This window comes from Sinohyriopsis cumingii, chromosome 2 (assembly GCF_028554795.1).
Source record: "Sinohyriopsis cumingii isolate HCF-2022 chromosome 2, ASM2855479v2, whole genome shotgun sequence".
Taxonomy (NCBI): Eukaryota; Metazoa; Mollusca; class Bivalvia; order Unionida; family Unionidae; genus Sinohyriopsis; species Sinohyriopsis cumingii.
The window spans coordinates 78,192,723-78,211,183 of record NC_142962.1 but is presented as its reverse complement, the minus strand read 5'-3'; the positions used below and the strand labels follow the sequence as shown (position 1 = coordinate 78,211,183).

At 36.1% G+C, this 18,461-nt stretch overlaps 1 protein-coding gene across 1 annotated transcript in view; it reads left to right on the top strand.

The window, feature by feature from the left end:
* Positions 1 to 18,461, top strand: part of LOC149805239 (T-complex protein 1 subunit delta-like) — a 51,828-nt gene that overhangs the window by 10,751 nt on the left and 22,616 nt on the right. Inside the window, exons 3-6 of the mRNA XM_089948743.1 lie at positions 294 to 383; positions 1,139 to 1,247; positions 3,320 to 3,462; positions 9,663 to 9,784. Of these exons, the coding sequence (XP_089804869.1) occupies positions 294 to 383; positions 1,139 to 1,247; positions 3,320 to 3,462; positions 9,663 to 9,784 (464 nt within the window). The remainder of the gene's footprint in view (positions 1 to 293; positions 384 to 1,138; positions 1,248 to 3,319; positions 3,463 to 9,662; positions 9,785 to 18,461) is intronic.

Below are 18,461 nucleotides of genomic sequence, written 5' to 3'. Positions count from 1 at the left end.
GCTTAGTCAAGTTTGTGGCTTCCTTTCGTTCTGCCTTTTAATTTATCCAGTCCAAATCCATGATTGTATGTACAAATTAAATAACCAAAAAGTATGTCGCCAAAAAAATCGCCAGATGGGATATTTTTGTTGCCAATAAGGAAAAAAAAATCGCAATTTGCGACATTGGCGAAGCCCAGGATGATCCCTGTATATAAAAATTTAACATGGAAGATCATTAAAATCAAGGCAACATTAGAAAGTATCTATGTGCTTAAGATTTTAAGCAAAAATTTATTGCTTGAATTTTTCAGATCCAGGCCTCAAATGGGGACGTCACTATCACCAATGATGGTGCCACAATTTTGAAACAGATGCAGGTGCTTCACCCAGCAGCAAAAATGGTAAGATGGTACACTTACGCAGTAGTTATGGACTGTGAACACCAGATGTTCATGTTACTAAAGACAGTGGAGAAAACACACTCTTCAAGAAAGATCAAAGTCCCAGTTTAGAGATCGGTCTAATATCAGTAATTTTAATAATCAATTGGGGTTTGTTCGCATTGATGAAATTTGTTGATTTAGCACCAGGCTTTTACAAAAGTGAACTTTTCAGATATGAACATGTTAAAACAATGAAGACTTGTCTTGAATCCTAGTTATATATTTATCACAAAAATGACGTTAAAATATTTGGGTCCAAATTGTGTACTAAAGATTATAGAAGATTATGTGAGCATTTCAATTTCTTGAAATAGCTTTATGTTGATAGTTGAAGAAATTGTAATGTGAACACGACATTATCTCTTCCCCCCCCCATATGTGCATTTCTGTTGGCTGTCCATTTAAAAAAAAAAAAGTTTTTGTGTTGCCAACCCTAGTTGCTGCCACACACCCACTCCCCACTCCAACCCTTCATTTATTTTTTATTTCTTCTCCAGAAATTGATTTAAATTGGTTTGTGTATCTGAGCTGGCTTAACCCAGTACTCTAAGTGCTTTCTGCATTATATATACTAATCATTATAAGATATATTCAATGTTGAAACCCTACCTACCTACCCAAATTTAAAAAAACAGTATGACAAGAAAAACACATTGGGGGTGGGGCTTACAATAATGTCATCTTGGTTTTAAAATCCCTACTCCCTCTTATAGCTTGTAGAGCTTTCCAAGGCTCAGGACATTGAGGCGGGAGATGGAACTACGTCTGTTGTCGTCATAGCTGGCAGTTTGATGGATGCCTGCGCTAAACTACTCGCAAAGGGTAAGTGCCACCAGTGTGTCAGTTTTTAGGTGCAACAGTTTTGACCCTCTCTCATAGTTATTAGCCCTCACGAATTTGGTGTGAATTTCACAACTTTTTCAGTGATTCACGCCGCAAGCCAAAAATTTGTGAATTCTCCAATCAATTATTTAAAATCTTTAATAAAATAAACGATTTCCCGTTAACTGCTAGTTGTGATATTCACAGTTGCTGAAACGGTCGGGTACTGCTGGTCGCGATATTAGTAGATCTACAGCTGATTAGTACAGTTGGCCCGGTAGCAAGCATTTTATCCTATTTTAATCTATATGTACAAGAGTAGTTTTACAAATTCTTTTGAGAGAAACTGGGGCCTAACTGGAATTATGCTCCGTGCATGTGTCTCCAACACTGATTTGAGTTACTATTCAGCATCACATGTAAGATGTTGAAAATGTCTTCACCACCAAGCAAAAAGAAATGTATTACTCAAAAAGTGAAGTTTAATTTGGAATATATAAAAAATTGGCTGTGCATTCTGGCATTAAACATTGATATTCATCGTGCTTTTTGCACTCAGTGTGCCATTGCAGAGACGATGTGAGGAAGCACGTTGGTTGCAAAAGACACGTAGAAGTTGGGAAAATTAAGAATTAGCAGATTTCATCTTTGGACTATTTTAAGCCATTGGCTGAAGACCTGCAGGCTACCAATACTGAAGCATTATTTGTGAGTTTTCTTGTCGAACACAATCTACCTTTATCAGCTGGAGACCTTGCTAAACATTTGTTCTGACAAATGTTCCTGGACTCGAAAATCACTTCCAAATCTTCCTGTGGAAGAACCAAAAGTGCTGCAGCTCCTGTACATTCCTCACAGCAACAGTGACAGCGAAAGAGTATTTTCTCTAGTGAGGAAAAATAAGACAGACTTTAGGGCCTCCTTAGCTGCAGAAAATTTGTCAGCAATTTTAGTCCCCAAGATCAACCAGCAGGCAAGAAGTCTGAACTGTTTAGAAAACAAATTTACGCTCAAGCAGTTTGAGGAAGTCTGCCACAGTATCATGTCTTGATAAATAAATATTTCTGCATATATGTAGTGTTTTAGTTTTATATTGCAGACTTGATATAGTGTAGTATTGACGGTCAGAGTGGATGGAGTTATTGTCATGGTATTTTTCACTAATTCATGTCCAAATTCACGACTTTTTATCCCTATTTTCACTAATTGTGAGCCTGGAAGGTTGGCAGCTATGCTCTCTTGACAAGTTTTCATGTTAGTCTCCTGTTGTTAAAGTTACAATTGGTTTATTTCCATTTATCCTGCACATATCTAGTGTTTAGTAATCACATATGCATCTGCAAGTAGAATATTTTACCAAATAGTCATGACAGCCAGCATCATCTGTTATGCTTTTAGTAATGTGGAATAGAAAGGTTAGTCTTCCAAACTTGGCTGAGTGACCTATGAAGTCAACAACTGTTTATCAACTGTATACAATATATATATATATATATATATATATATATATATATATATATATATATATATATATATATTTTGTATACAGTTGTTAATCCACACTTTACATATTCTGATTAGTTAGGTCTGTATGCCCATTCATCAGGCTGCCACTGTTCCTTGTAACATGAACTCCATCTGCAGTGAATGAGGGCAGGTGATATATTTGTAATGTTTCAAAGGACGGGTGAAGAAAAGTAACAATTTCAGATCTGAGTCGCTTCATTGTAACTTGACTCTTCTGCACATAAAGGATGATGTTCGTGTGTAGTATGTTTTATAAAGTCCGAGTAGATAAAAATGAAAGTTTCAGATTCTGAATGCACTATGTATCTGGGTTGAGGTGGTATATACAGCAAAAGTTTAAACATTGCAGATATTTTTGATGTTTCCATCTTCAGTTCTGGTTTATTTTGTGTAGTTGAAATTAGCTTTGGATTTGTTAAATAGAATTTTCTCTGGAATGACCATGCCTTATTTGATGTTGTGCTAAAATGGACCACAATTAAATGTTTCCGTTCTGAAGACATGCAGTACTTTTTAAGTCTTGTTGGCCATTTTCTTTTTCACAGGAATTCATCCCACCAGCATTTCTGAAGCATTTAAGAAGGCATCTGTCAAGTCCTTGGAAATCATAGAGGGATTGGCCATACCTTTGGATCTTTCAGACAGAGAGACCCTCTTACAGAGTGCAAATACTGCACTTAGCTCAAAGGTTCGAGGCGTTTACTTTATTTTTACTTCCCTTTTACATTTTATATTGGCATATCTTGCCAGTCCTGTCATATGTCCTGTATATCTTGAATTTTGTTTCCACTCGAAAACGTTTGAAGGGATTGATGGATTGAAGCAAATTTGGTATTCAGATTTTTAGATTAAAAGAGATTTAAGTTGAGTTGTAATCTATTCCATGGTCTTGAGTTGTGGCCCACATACAACTTTGAAGTTGCATCATGAATTCCATTTCTGCTCAATAATATTTGTGGGACTTTTTGAATTAAAAGCATATTTAGTACACAGTTTTATATTGAGGAAAAGGATTTACTGTGAATCACCCTCAATTCATCAGGTACCATTTTCATGGGTAAGCTAGTTGACAAATTTTTAGGTTACAAGGAAATATGAACTAAGAAGATATTCAGAGCAAACTCCTCCCATATCCAGTAGTAAAGCATCATTTAGTGTTTTGTCTACCGGGAAATCGGGGGGAAAAGTCAGGAATGATAATTTTTCTGTTCCAACCATGAAAAGTCGCAAATATTGATGAAAGTCTGGGAAAAACATGATGCCTGAAACAATCATGTACTTGAGTCGTAACCAAACGGATCGGAGTTAAATTTATTGAGTTCTAACCAGAATATTCGGAGGGTGCAGTATGGATCATTTGGATGCGTGCAATAATCATGTATGCTGAGTCAAACCAAATGCCCAGTGGTTTTGATTCATTTAATAGACTTATTTCAGAGTCAGTTCGATATCCGTACATGGAAGGTATGAAAACTGGTCTAGCATCATAAGAGGCCAACATGATGGTGGCAAAGTGTAGCCGCTTACCGGATGGTCTAGCAAACTTTAAATGTTGTTAGATTGAGTGATACATGCATGAAATTGATATGAAAATTACTTATTTTCTCAGAAATTGTGAGTATTAAAATCGTGATGTCTTTAATCTGTTGAAAGACAAGATAAAACTACGTCATTGATGAAATGAGACCTAGTACTCGCAATTTGCATTGCTAGAAACATCAGTATACAAATCTTAACAACCCACATTTTCAAATGTTGTAGAGAAAAAAATATTAAATGAAAGTCGTATACTGGTTGTAATAAAAATACAAAAATGAAAGAACACAAAATTCTCCATATTTCTATATTCAGAGAACAACTTCAGGAATTTTGTATCACATGACTATCACGTTGACATGTGCTCCCTGTTTGTTAAATCAGGCTGGCCAGATTACTGGTTTTCACAAAACGAATCTGACTTTGATTTAATTTAATTGAGTTTCTGTACAACAACATTATAAAGGAGTTTGTTGTTGATGACTATTGGACTTCCGATGTTGTTATTTGAGATTTGTTAAGTCGTGTGACTAGTAATGCAAATGGTGAGTACTGGGTCAGGTTTCTTCTATGCTGTAGTTTCGTCTTGTCTTTAGCGATTAACGACATAACAATTATAATACTTGCCATTTCTGAGAAAATAAATCATTTTCCTATAAATTTCATGCAGTTAAGAATCGATATAACATAAGTTTAAATTTTCTAGGCCCGCTGGTAAGCGACTACTATATGTCGCTACCCAACGGTGGTGGCAAATTCCAAATTTTCGATATGTAATTGCAATGACCCCACACCCCGACCTAAATGTGCAAATATGAAAAATGCAGTGGAAATGTTCATTTTAAGCCAAATTTGTGGTCCACATTGTTCAATCTCAGAGCTGAAATGAGAAATTGTCATCCCTTGTAAAAAGTTGTATTATATATTTTAAAAAAGTTACGAGTCCCTGTATCAATACTGGTTTGGGGACTGGTTTAACAAATTACAAGAAGTCAAGTTCATTTTACAGAAAATTCAGTCCTTATTTGTACAACAGTATATAATTATGAAGGTCTTTTTTCAAAAATTAAATCAACCCTTTTGAAAATGTTTTATAAATGATGGATTTTTAACCAGACCATCTTAAGGAGATTAGGTTGTTTGAAAAATCTTGTTTGGGTTTTATTGGTACAGATAAATTCAGGGTTAAACTCTATTCATTACAAGACAAGATTCTAATTATTTGCGTGTATTGTTTTTAAATACTATAATAAAAAATGTTACTTTCCATGAGATGCACACATATAATGCTATAGAATTCTTTAGAAAGTTTGAAAGGGAAACAAAACATAATTTATGTTTTTTATGTTGTTCTCATTTAGCAACATAATGCAGCAGAATAAAGTTAGAATTTTTATTCTGTGCTTTGAAATGACATTACATGCAATGTATAAGAATATAATCAAACTGGTTTCGTGTGATACATTTTGTGGTTTTGTACATGAGCTTCTTTTCTGATATTTTTGGAGTCGTGAAAGAGAAACATCTTCAGATTTAGAAATGCATGTTTTATAATCTAAAATGTTTTTTAATTCCATTCAGTAGAGGTCATGTGAACCTTGAAAATAGTAATTTCATCCTGGAAATAACCTGGAAATTTATCTTTAGAAAAGCGTGGGAACCATGTTTAAAAAAAAATGTCAACAAGATTTAACAAAAACGTGCCCAGATTTGTTGATAAATCTTCATCTTTGTTTTGATTTAAGATCATTATACAGGGAAATGGCCTTCTGGATAGTGGCTCACTTTTCCTGTCTTTTTGTTTACATGGCCATCTATCTACATGGCCATCAACCTAGCTGTCCTCACTATCACTGAGCTTCGTTGTCTGGTCATGTGTGCAGAGAACATAGTGGCATTCTTAATATCTTTCAGCAACTTGAAGATTGTCCTTGCTGTTGTATGAGGTAAATTTGACAGACATGCAACATCAGTAGCTCAATCCATCAGAATATGTCCTGTTATGTTTTCATATTGTTTTTTTGTTCACGTATTAAACTTCTTATTATTGTATACTCCAGTAGTGGTTTGAGTTGAAATAAATTCTTGAAGTCTTGATGAATTGAAACTTTATGTAGTACAGGCCTGATAGTGCAAAAATATACCTATAATTTATGTCAGAATGAATCCCGTTTTTGAGTATTGTTTGACTTGGAAGTTCGTCTCTGTGTCACAAAATCCACATTTCCACATGAGAACTTTGAAGGACTTGACAGATTAAAACAATCTGTTATTGACTGTTGTCTAAACATGACCTTCTGGGAGCAAATTACAGATTATTTGCTTTGTGGACGTTTTGGTTCAGGAAATTTATTTTATTGAAAGAACAGAATTTAAAACTAGAAATCCATTTCACTTTAAAGGGATTTAATGAGGTTTTAATCCCATGGGTATCCATTGTATTCATTTTAAGAGCCTATATCAAGCACAAGTTCTGAAACATTTGAATAATTCAAGTTTAAGTCAATCACAAATGACCCACATTCAGATGTTTTTAATACAATCACAACCAAATAAATGCAGATTCATAATTTTTACATGATTAATATTTTGTTCTGACGCTTTATTTTCCAACACTATTTTGTATAATGATTGGACCATCTCACTCCACTCCACCTGAACTGCAAGCAATATAGATTAGGATCTGCAGCTGAGAAGGTACTGCATATCAGAGTTTATCCTTTTGCACAAGTTTAGTAAACGGCAAAGATGGATCTTATGCAGCTACTCAAAAAATGCATGCACCCTTCATATTAGCTAGCTTGCTACAATCTGCAAGAATAGCATCGCACCCTTCATCAAAAGAAGTTGGTACAAACTCTAATAAAAGCAGTGGAATAGGATCAATTGTTGCATTTTCCAATTTGATTGGTGAATGGAACATGTTGATTGTGCCATGGAAATTTCATTCTTTTGCAAGAAAAAGTAACTTATGGTTAGCAAATCACCATAAAACACAAATTACAATCTCATGAAACTAAATATAATGTTCTTAGAAAAGTTGAATGAGAGCTATCTTCCAAAGATATTTGTGACGAATTTTCACTTGACAGGTTTTTACTTTCCTATGAATAACCTCATCCCAATGGTTGTTGTTGTTGTTGAGTTTGATTATAGTGGCGTGCGCACAATTGTGCATGTGCCACTTTTTTCTGACTGCACCGCAGTCTGCTAGTTGTTCCTGGGGCAGGGAATGGTGCCACCTCCCCCAGGCTTTTATGGATTCAAGGAACCCTGATAGTTTGTCCTCAATCTATGGGACCATAAAGGTCCCTTACAGTTGAATGGTTGGCTGTCATTAATGGGAAGAAGAGCTCGGAAACAGTCCTGCTTGCTTTACATTGCTGGTTTCTTGTTGCATTTGCCTGGTGTTTCTTGCGATTTTTTTTCTTCTTCATCAAAATGTTCTAAAGGCTGGGGAGGGGGGAATGTTCTATTCTGTTTATAGAGGTTCTTAGTAGAACTCGTGTATGAAAAGAGATTTTCAAGGTTATTATGGTATTACTAGTCGAGGTGTTTAGGGTGTGCTTCCTACGTTATGTTATTTATAAGTTTTTAGATATTGCCTCTTAAAGTTATTTATTTATTAATGTTTTTAGAGATTGATTGTTATTTATACTTTATTTAGCAAGAGACCCGAGTCCTAGCCGATTACACAGTTCGTTAAGGACATCTAGGACTGGAGTCCTGGCTGATTACTCGGTTCGTTAAGGACATCTAGGGCATCCGATTTTGCGGTTTCCTTAGTTTTTTTTTTTTTTTAATACTTGCTTCGTAAGTGAATTATTTATTAATACTTTTATAAAATTGAATAGTATGTTATGGGGTTTTATGTGGTGGCTTCTAAATTTATTTAGCTAGTTACTGGGTCTTTTGGTTTTGTGAGGATAGTAATTATATTTTGTTCCTAAGTCCTGCTGAGTCTATGAATTGATTTATATTTTTATATGCTGATTGTTTATTTTTATTAGAGTCCATAAGTAACTCTGGGTATGTGTGTGGTGATCCAGTCTCTTTTTGGTTTTTGATAAATATTTTCCGAGTGGGTTGATATTTTGGGCATATATTGAATACGTGGTGTAGATCTTCGGTGGTGTGGCAGTTAAAGCAGTTAATGGTTGCTGGTTTGGGTCCTATAAACCTTCCAAAACTGCTTGCTAGTTTAGTTTTTCCAGTTATTAGCCTGTTTATGGTTTTCTGTTCTAAATAGGTACCCTTAGGTAGCTGTATGTTCCTGTCTACGGTTTTTTGGGTTTCAGCAAGATGAATGCAATTGTTGTGTCAGTTATACCAGAATCAAGACCAGTTTAAGTACATGTAGCAACTTTATAGCCATGTGCTACTGGCGACATTGAATACCATAGTTATTTAATGACATGTTTGTTGTTATGCAGCCATCCATTTACTATATGCAAAAATCTGGTAAAGCTTGACCTTCCTGTACACATGCATACTTTTTTACACCCCACCCCACTTCTGTGTACATACTCTTGACGCACACACCTACAATTCTATAGAATGGCCTATATTTAATTTATGTAGAAATGATCAAGGATTAATAATATTAACGTGTTTAATAAAACAGTCCACTGCCGTTGAATGTCTGGCTGCATCAAAGAAATAAGCTGCGTAACTTTAAAAAGTTTGTCTAGTGTCCGCTAAAATTCAAACGCCAACTGAACCCAGTCAAACATGTTACATATTAGACAAATTATTGTTGAGGTTTCACATACACATGCACACACATTTTCTATGCATACAGCATTTAACTGAAAGGTAATCAAGTTTTATATTTGACATCAAGCACAGAGGAGTGTATCGTTGTACTGGGTTTGAGATAAACATGGAAATGATGGTTGCATTCATTTGCTTTTTAGTCCATAATCCTGCCAAAGTTACTCAGGACCACTAAAATGACATTTAATTAGATTTAAATGACCAAGTTCACAGTGCAGTTTAGTGGGGAGTGGAGTGATGAAAGTGTCGATAAATACAAAAGTAAAGAAGAAAAGAGGTTGGATTTGATACCATTATTAACAACAGTACTGTAGACATACAGTTAAAAGGTATTTTAATAGAAACATGTGGCATTCATTTCAGCTTTTCTGGCCAGCTAGATGACAAATTGTGCATGTATTGCTACATGAAATAAACGCCCAGAACTACACTCCTGGTTACTACCAGCATGAGTGTAGCATGGTCAATCCAGTTGTGCAGCAGATCTACATTGCAAACTATTTGATGTGCATTATGTATGCACAAATTTAATAAACTATGGGAAAGTTATCTTCATTTTTTTGTATCCTCGTACAGGTGGTTTCGCAGTATTCCAACATCCTGTCACCAATTGCTGTTGATGCTGTGCTGCATGTGATAGACCCGGCAAAAGCCACCAACGTGGATCTTCGGGACATAAGAATTGTCAAGAAATTGGGGTATTCACATATTCTTGTCTTATAGCTCATCATTAAGGTTATAGCAATTGGCAAATAAATTATCTGAAATTGAATAAAATGTTGCAATTATTATGATTTGATAACCTCTCAAGTTTTAAAAAAGTAATATTTCACCAATTTAAAAACAGTTGCAGGATTCATTTATTTAGACAAGATAAAGAAGTTAAACTTTTGGCTAGAAAACTTTTACCTTCATATCATAACATACAGCATTTGATTACATTGCTTACCGTTTCCAGGATGCCAGGGAGCCTTGAGTAGCCATGTACCGATGACTGCTGTTTCACCTCTGTTGAGTGGGTTTGATCCTCAGGCTAGCAGCAGGGAAGTTCTACAGACCAGACCGTTCCAACAAAGAAAAACCTTCTATGAGAACATTTTCTGCAGAAACCTCAGAAAACAGAAATAAACCTTTCCAGAAAAACTAATTTGCGTAAATTCGACCCCTAATGCAATTTTTGTGTGCGAATTATGTCATTCTGGACAATAGAAAAAATATGATTTTTCGGGGGGGGGGTGGAAAAATGATCGGGTGTCGATGAAGTTTGCAAGGGAAAGGCTGCGGATACTAATTTTACTTCACAATAAAACAATATCATTGAAAATAAGATGAGTCGAAAAACTAGCACAGTTGGAGAACCTCATTCTGCAAGATTAACACGAGAAGAATTAGCGGCAGTAAGGAAACTCATTCCGACAAAAAAATTATTTAAGAAAAAAGTTCGTGAGTACGATGATGCTCAATATCATATTGGTGAGGTATCGTCAAAATGGTTGAGTCCAGTCACTGGAGTTATCGAACAAGTCGCATATGGCAAACAACAAAAGGATAAGGAACTTAAAGATCTTGGGCTTATTCCCATGACGAGAGATATTGAGCAACATACCCAAGTGGTTCCGGGTCAACTTGAGCAAATTCGACACGAACAAGAACAAACACGAATACAAGCACAAACACAAGCGCAAGCACAAGCACAAGCACAAGCACAAGCACAAGCACAAGCACAAGCACAAGCACAATCACAACCTCAAAGTGGAAAAATAAAAATTTCGGGTTCCGATAAATTTACCGATGAAACTATCGCAAGAATAAAATCAATGAATCCGAATGAGGTTGTAAAATTTACTGTGGAAAATTTTGATAAAAACAGACGAAAAAAACTGATGAAACCGGGTCAATCCGAGAGAGTAACATACACAAATTGGATAAAGTGGGTATATTATGCATACAAGAATGTCAAAGTAGTTAAATTTAATGATCCAGAATATGCTAAATTTATTCTTTTGGTAGGTAGTTATGAAAATATACACAAATCTAAACCATTATTGCTATCTTTGTCTTCATCTCACGAAGTTGAAACTGAACCAGAGAGAGTTGAATCCGAATTTACAAAAATTAGACAAAAAAGAATCATGCCATCAAGATATTTTACCCGTGATGCTCTTGAAAAATTTAATGACGAAGATAAATTAATTCGAATCGCAAGGTTTGGTTTTGCAGAATCAGAAAAATATTTGAAAACAAAATATCATGATTTAAATATGACAAAGGGACAATGGATACCTATTGTGTATTTTGCTTCTATGGAAAAACCTGTTGATATCGAAGATCCCGGTTACAAAAATTTTACAAGAAAAATAAGACAATTAGATCAGGAAGAAATATCAAAATCGCCCGAAGAACTTGAAGATGAACCTGAAGATTCACCTGAAGATGAACCTGAAGATTCACCTGAAGATGAACCTGAAGATGAACCCAAATCAGGAAGTGGATATACTATCTGTCCTGACAGTGTTGTCAACGACGTATCTCGCCTCGAAGTATTAATCGGAGGAAAACGAGCCGGAAATAACTCCCGTGAGATAGTCAACGAAGCCTCAGATATTTGTCAGCGATTATTTCGTGGTGGTATCATTGATTCTCACATTTACAAGGAACTCGTCGATGAGCTTATCGATTAAAATAACACAATTGAAATAACATGATTGTTCACAAACATCAGCGCAGACCAAGACAAGTCCGCGTAGTTAACTCTCGATTACCCGTGTACAAATATATCCACGGCAACGGATTCGGCGATATTGTTGGAAGTCTCGTTACGCGAGTAATACCTAAAATTGGACCAATGGTAAAACAACTAGGATTGAAAGCGATAGGAAAGATAGGTGAGACTGCTGTTTCTGGTATCGGTAATTTGGCCAGTAAAGGCTTCAACGCTATCAAAAATAAAATATTAAGTTTAGTACGTAAAAAGCAACCTGTCAAATTACCCATTACCAGCGAAATGCCACCTGAAGTCAGTAAGGCCATAAATGATGCGGCAAATAAAAAAATAAATGATCTAGCACAAGAAGCTGCTATAACAAATCTAGCGCAGGAGGTTGCTAAGACAAATATTGCAAATGAAGTTGCTAATACAAATCTAGCAAATACAAGTTTCATTTCAGGCGATGGTCTTCGTTTTAGACGATATTATTAATAATAATGTTCGCACAAGTATCAAATGAAGTATTTGATATGGATGAACCAGTAGGTAGGGATACATCAGTGCGAGATTTCCAGTATTTCTCGTACGATGCAGTTGAGCCAGATTCAAGAAATCGAAAGGAAATACAAGTCCACGATACAACAAGATATTTTCTTCCATCTGAGGCGTATATCGAATTTGTTGGAAGGCTTGTTAGGACAAACGATACCAATTTTGGAGCAGATTTTGAAGTTGGGTTTGTTAATAATGGAATTATGGCACTATTCAAGAGCTTCACTTACATGATCGACGGAAAGGAGATCGAATCAATCACAAATAACGTTGATATAGCAACGACGATTATAGGATTAGCAAGATACTCTGATGATTTTACCAGATCGGCCGGTCCTAGCATGATGTTTGCGAAGGATAACTATGATCATCCTGGTAATAAACAATTTATCAAGAGACAACCAACTGATCGCCAAAATCCCGCTGTTCCCAATGCTGATGTTGAAGATATGATAATTGACATTAATCCCAATTACAACCTTGGATTTGCCACACGAAATAAAATGTTAAAAGACGCCGAACGAAGATTTTCCTGTGCAATTCCGTTATCTCATATTTTTGGATTTTGCAGACATTTTAGAAAAGTTATTTACGGAGCGAAGCATACGATAGTTTTTGTTCGAGATTCCAATGATGATAGAGCCATCTGGCGAGATGCAAGTGTAGATCCCCTTGATATCGGCAAAGTTGTCCTTGAAAGAATTACTTTATGGATGCCAGCAATAACACCGTCGATGATCATAGAAGAAAAATTATTGTCATTTATGAATCAAGGTGGAAAATCCATCATGTCCTGGTTGACAACGATGACCGACTCCCTCGATATTGATATTAACGGAATATTTACCTGGCGAATTGCTTCACAGCAGGGATCCTCCGCGCCAAGACATATCTTTGTTGCTCTCCAAAACATGAATAAATACGATCAAGAACATAGTCACATGATATTTGATCAATTCGGGGCAACAAACGTATCATTAAGAATAAATGGCCAACAGGAGCCATCCGAAGAAATAGCTATCAATTTTGAAAATTATTCCACGGCGCGCGCGTATCATCGATTATTAAGTTTTATGGGACGCGATCAAAATATTGATACCGGATTGCAAATATCACAACTAGATTTTAATACTTTCTATCCCATCTATTATTTTTCCTTGGAACATCTCGATTTGGTAAAGCAGTCGGTTGTTGATATTCATTTCAAAGCCAGAATTAACACAGGAGGAAATGCAAGAGCCATCGCAGTAATTCTCAGTGATAGAACAATGTTCCTGGAAGGCATCAGCGGTAGAATGAGAATTATCGACGCACCCGTAGAGAACATGTAACAAATTCCAAATTTAGATAAAGTGATTATTAATATGCCATACGATCACGTCAGCGTAACTCTGACCCCCGGTCAGGTGAAAAAGCTTCAATCAGCAACAACAGCGCGACGAGGTTTAAGTTTAACCTTAAAAAGTAATCAACTTCACGGTGGACCTAACAAACTATCGTTAACTAAAAATCAACACGGACATTTCACCAGAGCCAGATCAGCAAATACTGGTATTCGCCTGAATCTCTCAATAGGAGCAATCAGAGATATGATCAAAGTGGGTGGTATTTTTCCTTTATTCGCCGCTATTCCAGGATTAATAGCTGCAGCGGCCCCCATGATTGCAAAGGCAGTAGGATTAGGTGCACTTGGTGGGATGGGTACCGTATTAGGAAAAAAGATCGTTGGAGGAAGATATCGCAAAAAAAAGGGAGGGATATTCCCTCTTCTCCCTCTTCTCGCAAAATTGTTGCAGCCGCAACAAGGATCCGGCCTTTACCTAAGACGCCCCCCATACGGATCCGGTCTAAGTCGAGCCTACCAGCCTCAAATTTAGATTTAATTAGTGAAGCAAAAAAAAAGAAAATAAAATTTTTCAGAGGCGTATTTATGCGAGATCAACTACCAGATAAACCAAATCCCACCGAGACAGGAATAATAAATCTAGATAAAAATTCTGGTCCTGGAACTCACTGGGTTGCCTACGCGATTAATCCTCGCGAAATCATTTATTTCGATTCATACGGATTAGCACCGCCAAATGAATTTATCAAATACGTGTCAAAACTAAAACTTCCAACTTGGTATTCAACACTTCCAACACAAACATTAGCGGATCCACCAATATGCGGTCCAGAGACAATTAACGTCCTTGATGCAATTTCAAAATCATCCAATCCTTATCGCAAAATTTTATTTGAATATACCGTAGATAAATATCATGGTTGACATTTACGGTAGATCTCTCTTCAGAAAAGAAAAAAAAGATGCAGTCGACATCGATACATCAAAGTTTGCAACCAAGAGTGATATTAATAATCTTTTATCGCTGTCAGAGGTGGATCCTGGCGAAGTTGCTGTATTTCAAAATGCAGAAGGGCGATTACAAACTAGCAACGTCAAAATAACTGATATAATTAAGCGAGACGAATACCGCGATCACATTAGTCAGTTTACTCGCCAATCGGAGATGGTATTAAAATCTATTGCTGATATCGCCGATATTATAGCAAAGTTACCCCTGAAGGCCGATAAAGCATTACACGACGATCTTCAGGATAGAATGACAAAAAGACTTAATAGGCTAAATAACGATCTTAAAAAACTTGACGATGCTTTAGATAAATTTAGCAAAAAATTTGACGAGAATATAAAAACATCCAGTGATACTTCCTCCGCCGCAAACGAACTAGCAAATAAGAAAGCCGATCAAGCATCACATGACGATCTTAGCGAGAAAATAAAAAAAATCAACGAGGAAATTACTAATATTCTTGCCGAAATTAACGAAGTAAATATCTCGATGAGTCAGAAAATCGATAAAACATCAATCGACGATCTCAACAAAAAAATAAAAAAAATCAACGAGGAAATTACTAATATTCTTGCCAAAATTAACGAAGTAAATATCTCGATGGGTCAGAAACCATCGATCGACGATCTCAACAAAAAAATCAACGAGGAAATTATTAAACTCGGTAATGTTGTTGTTCCTGAATTTACCAGGGGGATTAACGCGATGCAAGTACAAATAAAATCCATCAACGATGAAATTAACGTGGTACGTGAATTAGCGCGTCAAAAAGTCGATACATCAACGTACGACGGAGAAATTCGAGATTTAAACACGAAACTTCTCGCTACAATAGCAAAGATTGACCAATCCGTCGATAAAACTGGTCACGCCACTGACGTAAAGCAATTAGGTAAGGAAATTATCGAAATAACCACAAAAATATCGTCAATGAACCTTGGAAGATTATCGCGAATTTCGATACCAAAGGAAGTAGAAACAAAAAATCTTACCTGTAGTGTGCCACTTGTGGTAGAGGTACGAAAAGAGGCATGGTGGACACCCGAGAATAACACATTTAAATTTAACCCGCCAATTAGTGGATATTATCGAATATTTATTCAATCTCCGATAGGTTTTAAAATAATAGCCGCAGGTGGTAAAATTTTTGGTGAATTTTTTAATTATATTATGTACACAGGTTACGAGAATACATTTGTGCTGGAACCACCAAATAGAACCAAGATGGGACCAATTGGTTATAGTATAGTTTTCGAATATTTAGCCGAGCATATTTCGGATTATGAAAGGTTATTTTTTCCTGTTGATTTGGAATGATAAATAACTAATAAATGACCGCATCGGATTACCGTTACAATCAGGCGCGATCATGGCAGGATTCGTTGCGAAAACAACTTGACGATTATCAAACAAAAATAAATAAATACCAGCGCAAATTAGTTATCATTGACGTTGCAGTGTACGCGGTATCTGCTGTGGTCGCTGGTGCGGGTATTGTTTTATCCGCGGTAACAATGATAGCGCCAATTGTAGCAACAATAATAATCTCGTCAACAACAGCAATCGCGGGTGTTCTTAATATCATCGCAAAAAAGATATCCTCGTGCACAAGTGAAAAGTTATCTTCGTACAAAAGTAAACTAACTAAGGTAAATGACGCGTACTCGAAGTTATCATTGTTACTTTCTGAGAGTCTCAACGATGGTATTATATCCGATCTAGAATTTTCTACAATGATTAGTATTTACTCGGAGATTGAACAAATGAATATTAATAATGTCCGAGTTAGCCCAGATCGTGACAAACACGACACCGCCGACAACAACGTTAATATCGCTAAGTTCAACGAAACCCGAGTTTAGTATTAATTTCTCAACACCAATTAGCGTTAACGAAATTGCATTAACACAGTTGCGTGTCTACAACAGCTGGCCTAATGTTAGATCGAAATCATTCGGTAATTTGATGCCAAATAATTCACTTGTTTTTGCAAATAAAAATAAACCCGATGGAACACCCGATTGGATCGTCGTTGGTATACCAACGGGCAGTTATGAAATTGATCAGCTGAATAATGAGTTTACTACTAGAATATCAAATTTAACCGGCGATGCTACTCCGGGAATAAAAATATCTTCACATGATCCAACACTATCGTCAATGATAGAAGTGAAATCACCGTACGTGGTAGATATTTACCAATCATCGATCAGGAATATATTAGGTTGGCCCGAGGTCGCACCTCTGATAAAACCAAAGAAATCGGATGTTATTATTCCAGGTTGGTATGATGAAACTCTTCCAGAACTACCGGAACCAAAAAAGGAAGATTTTACAACCAACGAAGGATGGTATGGAGATATCAAACACAAACCTTTGATCCACAGCGCCATCAATCTCATGAATAACCACAAATTTAACCTAGTAATATTCGCTTTCACTTTTATTAACGAAAGAATTCTCTCATGGCTGCCTCTTCCTAAAATCCCCCCAGATGTGAAAATCTTCGACGCTACCCACATTAACAGGATAATAGCCCCCATAGACGGTATCTTGGTAAGAAGAACACTAGACGAGTTTATTCAAGAACACGAATTACAATTAAATTTATTGCGAGGATCATTTCATGAATGCATCCTAAATAAATCTGGTTCATGTAGCGAAATTATAAAACACGTGAAAATTTTAAATCAACTTGCGAATGATATTGAATATTATCATGATATGTTTATTCTGGCGATAGTCGACGATATATCAATTGCCGACTATGTTCTTCCTATCAGCAAATTCGAGTTGATCAAGAACTCGGGTGAGAAACAAAAATTCATGAGAGTATTTGAATTAACCGAGGAAACACTGCCAAATTTCAAATTTCCCAATTCTGATTTTGATGCGATGAGAAAATCCGTCACTGATACCATTGATGATTTATTTCCGAAATTACATGCCGCATGGACCAAAAAAGTACATTCAGAATTGATTCTTAAACACAATAACGATCCTGACAAAGGTGGACGGCACATATCGCCGGGTATCGTTAATATAACGGAAGTTATCGCGATTTATCTTCACGCGGACGTTGTCGAGGGTAGTTATAATGCTGATGCGTCAGAGTCAAATCAAGCTCATCAGGGTTTTATATTGTATTCGTTTTCACCTAGCGCATCTCCTGGTTACTTGATAATCAAGGAGCCAATGAATCCGTTTTACCTGCGATGTCATAATCGATTTTTGTCAAGAATAAATTTCAAATTAACGGATCAGAAAGGAAATTTACTTGATATACGAGGAGAAACTGTAAGTATCAATCTTTTGGTGAAATCGTGAGAATCTCTGACTTTTAAATCTGTCCACGGGAAAAAATAGGCGAAAAAAATAAATAAAATCCAGGGAAATTTTCAAAATTAATTTTTTTTTTGTTTTGTGGAATTAGGAATCGGAAGATTCCCTAATTTTGTTTTCATCGACAAGTTTTTTCAACTGCCTGACACGCGAACTTGTAATTTTTCTTGATTCGTATGCGTCAGATAAAATCAATCTAGCATTCTCCACCAACATCGATAATTTAACGAAATCCTCAATGCGATCATCGTTGACTGTAGCTAGTGATTGATACATCGCAATTTGGATTTTCTTTATTAATTTGTATTCGGACGGCAGTGTGTATTTGTATTCGAGTTTTCCTTGAACAATCGTCTCGAATTCTGATCTGATTTTACTTGTATCTAGATCCGATGGAAGATTTATTTTTTTTCTCAAGTC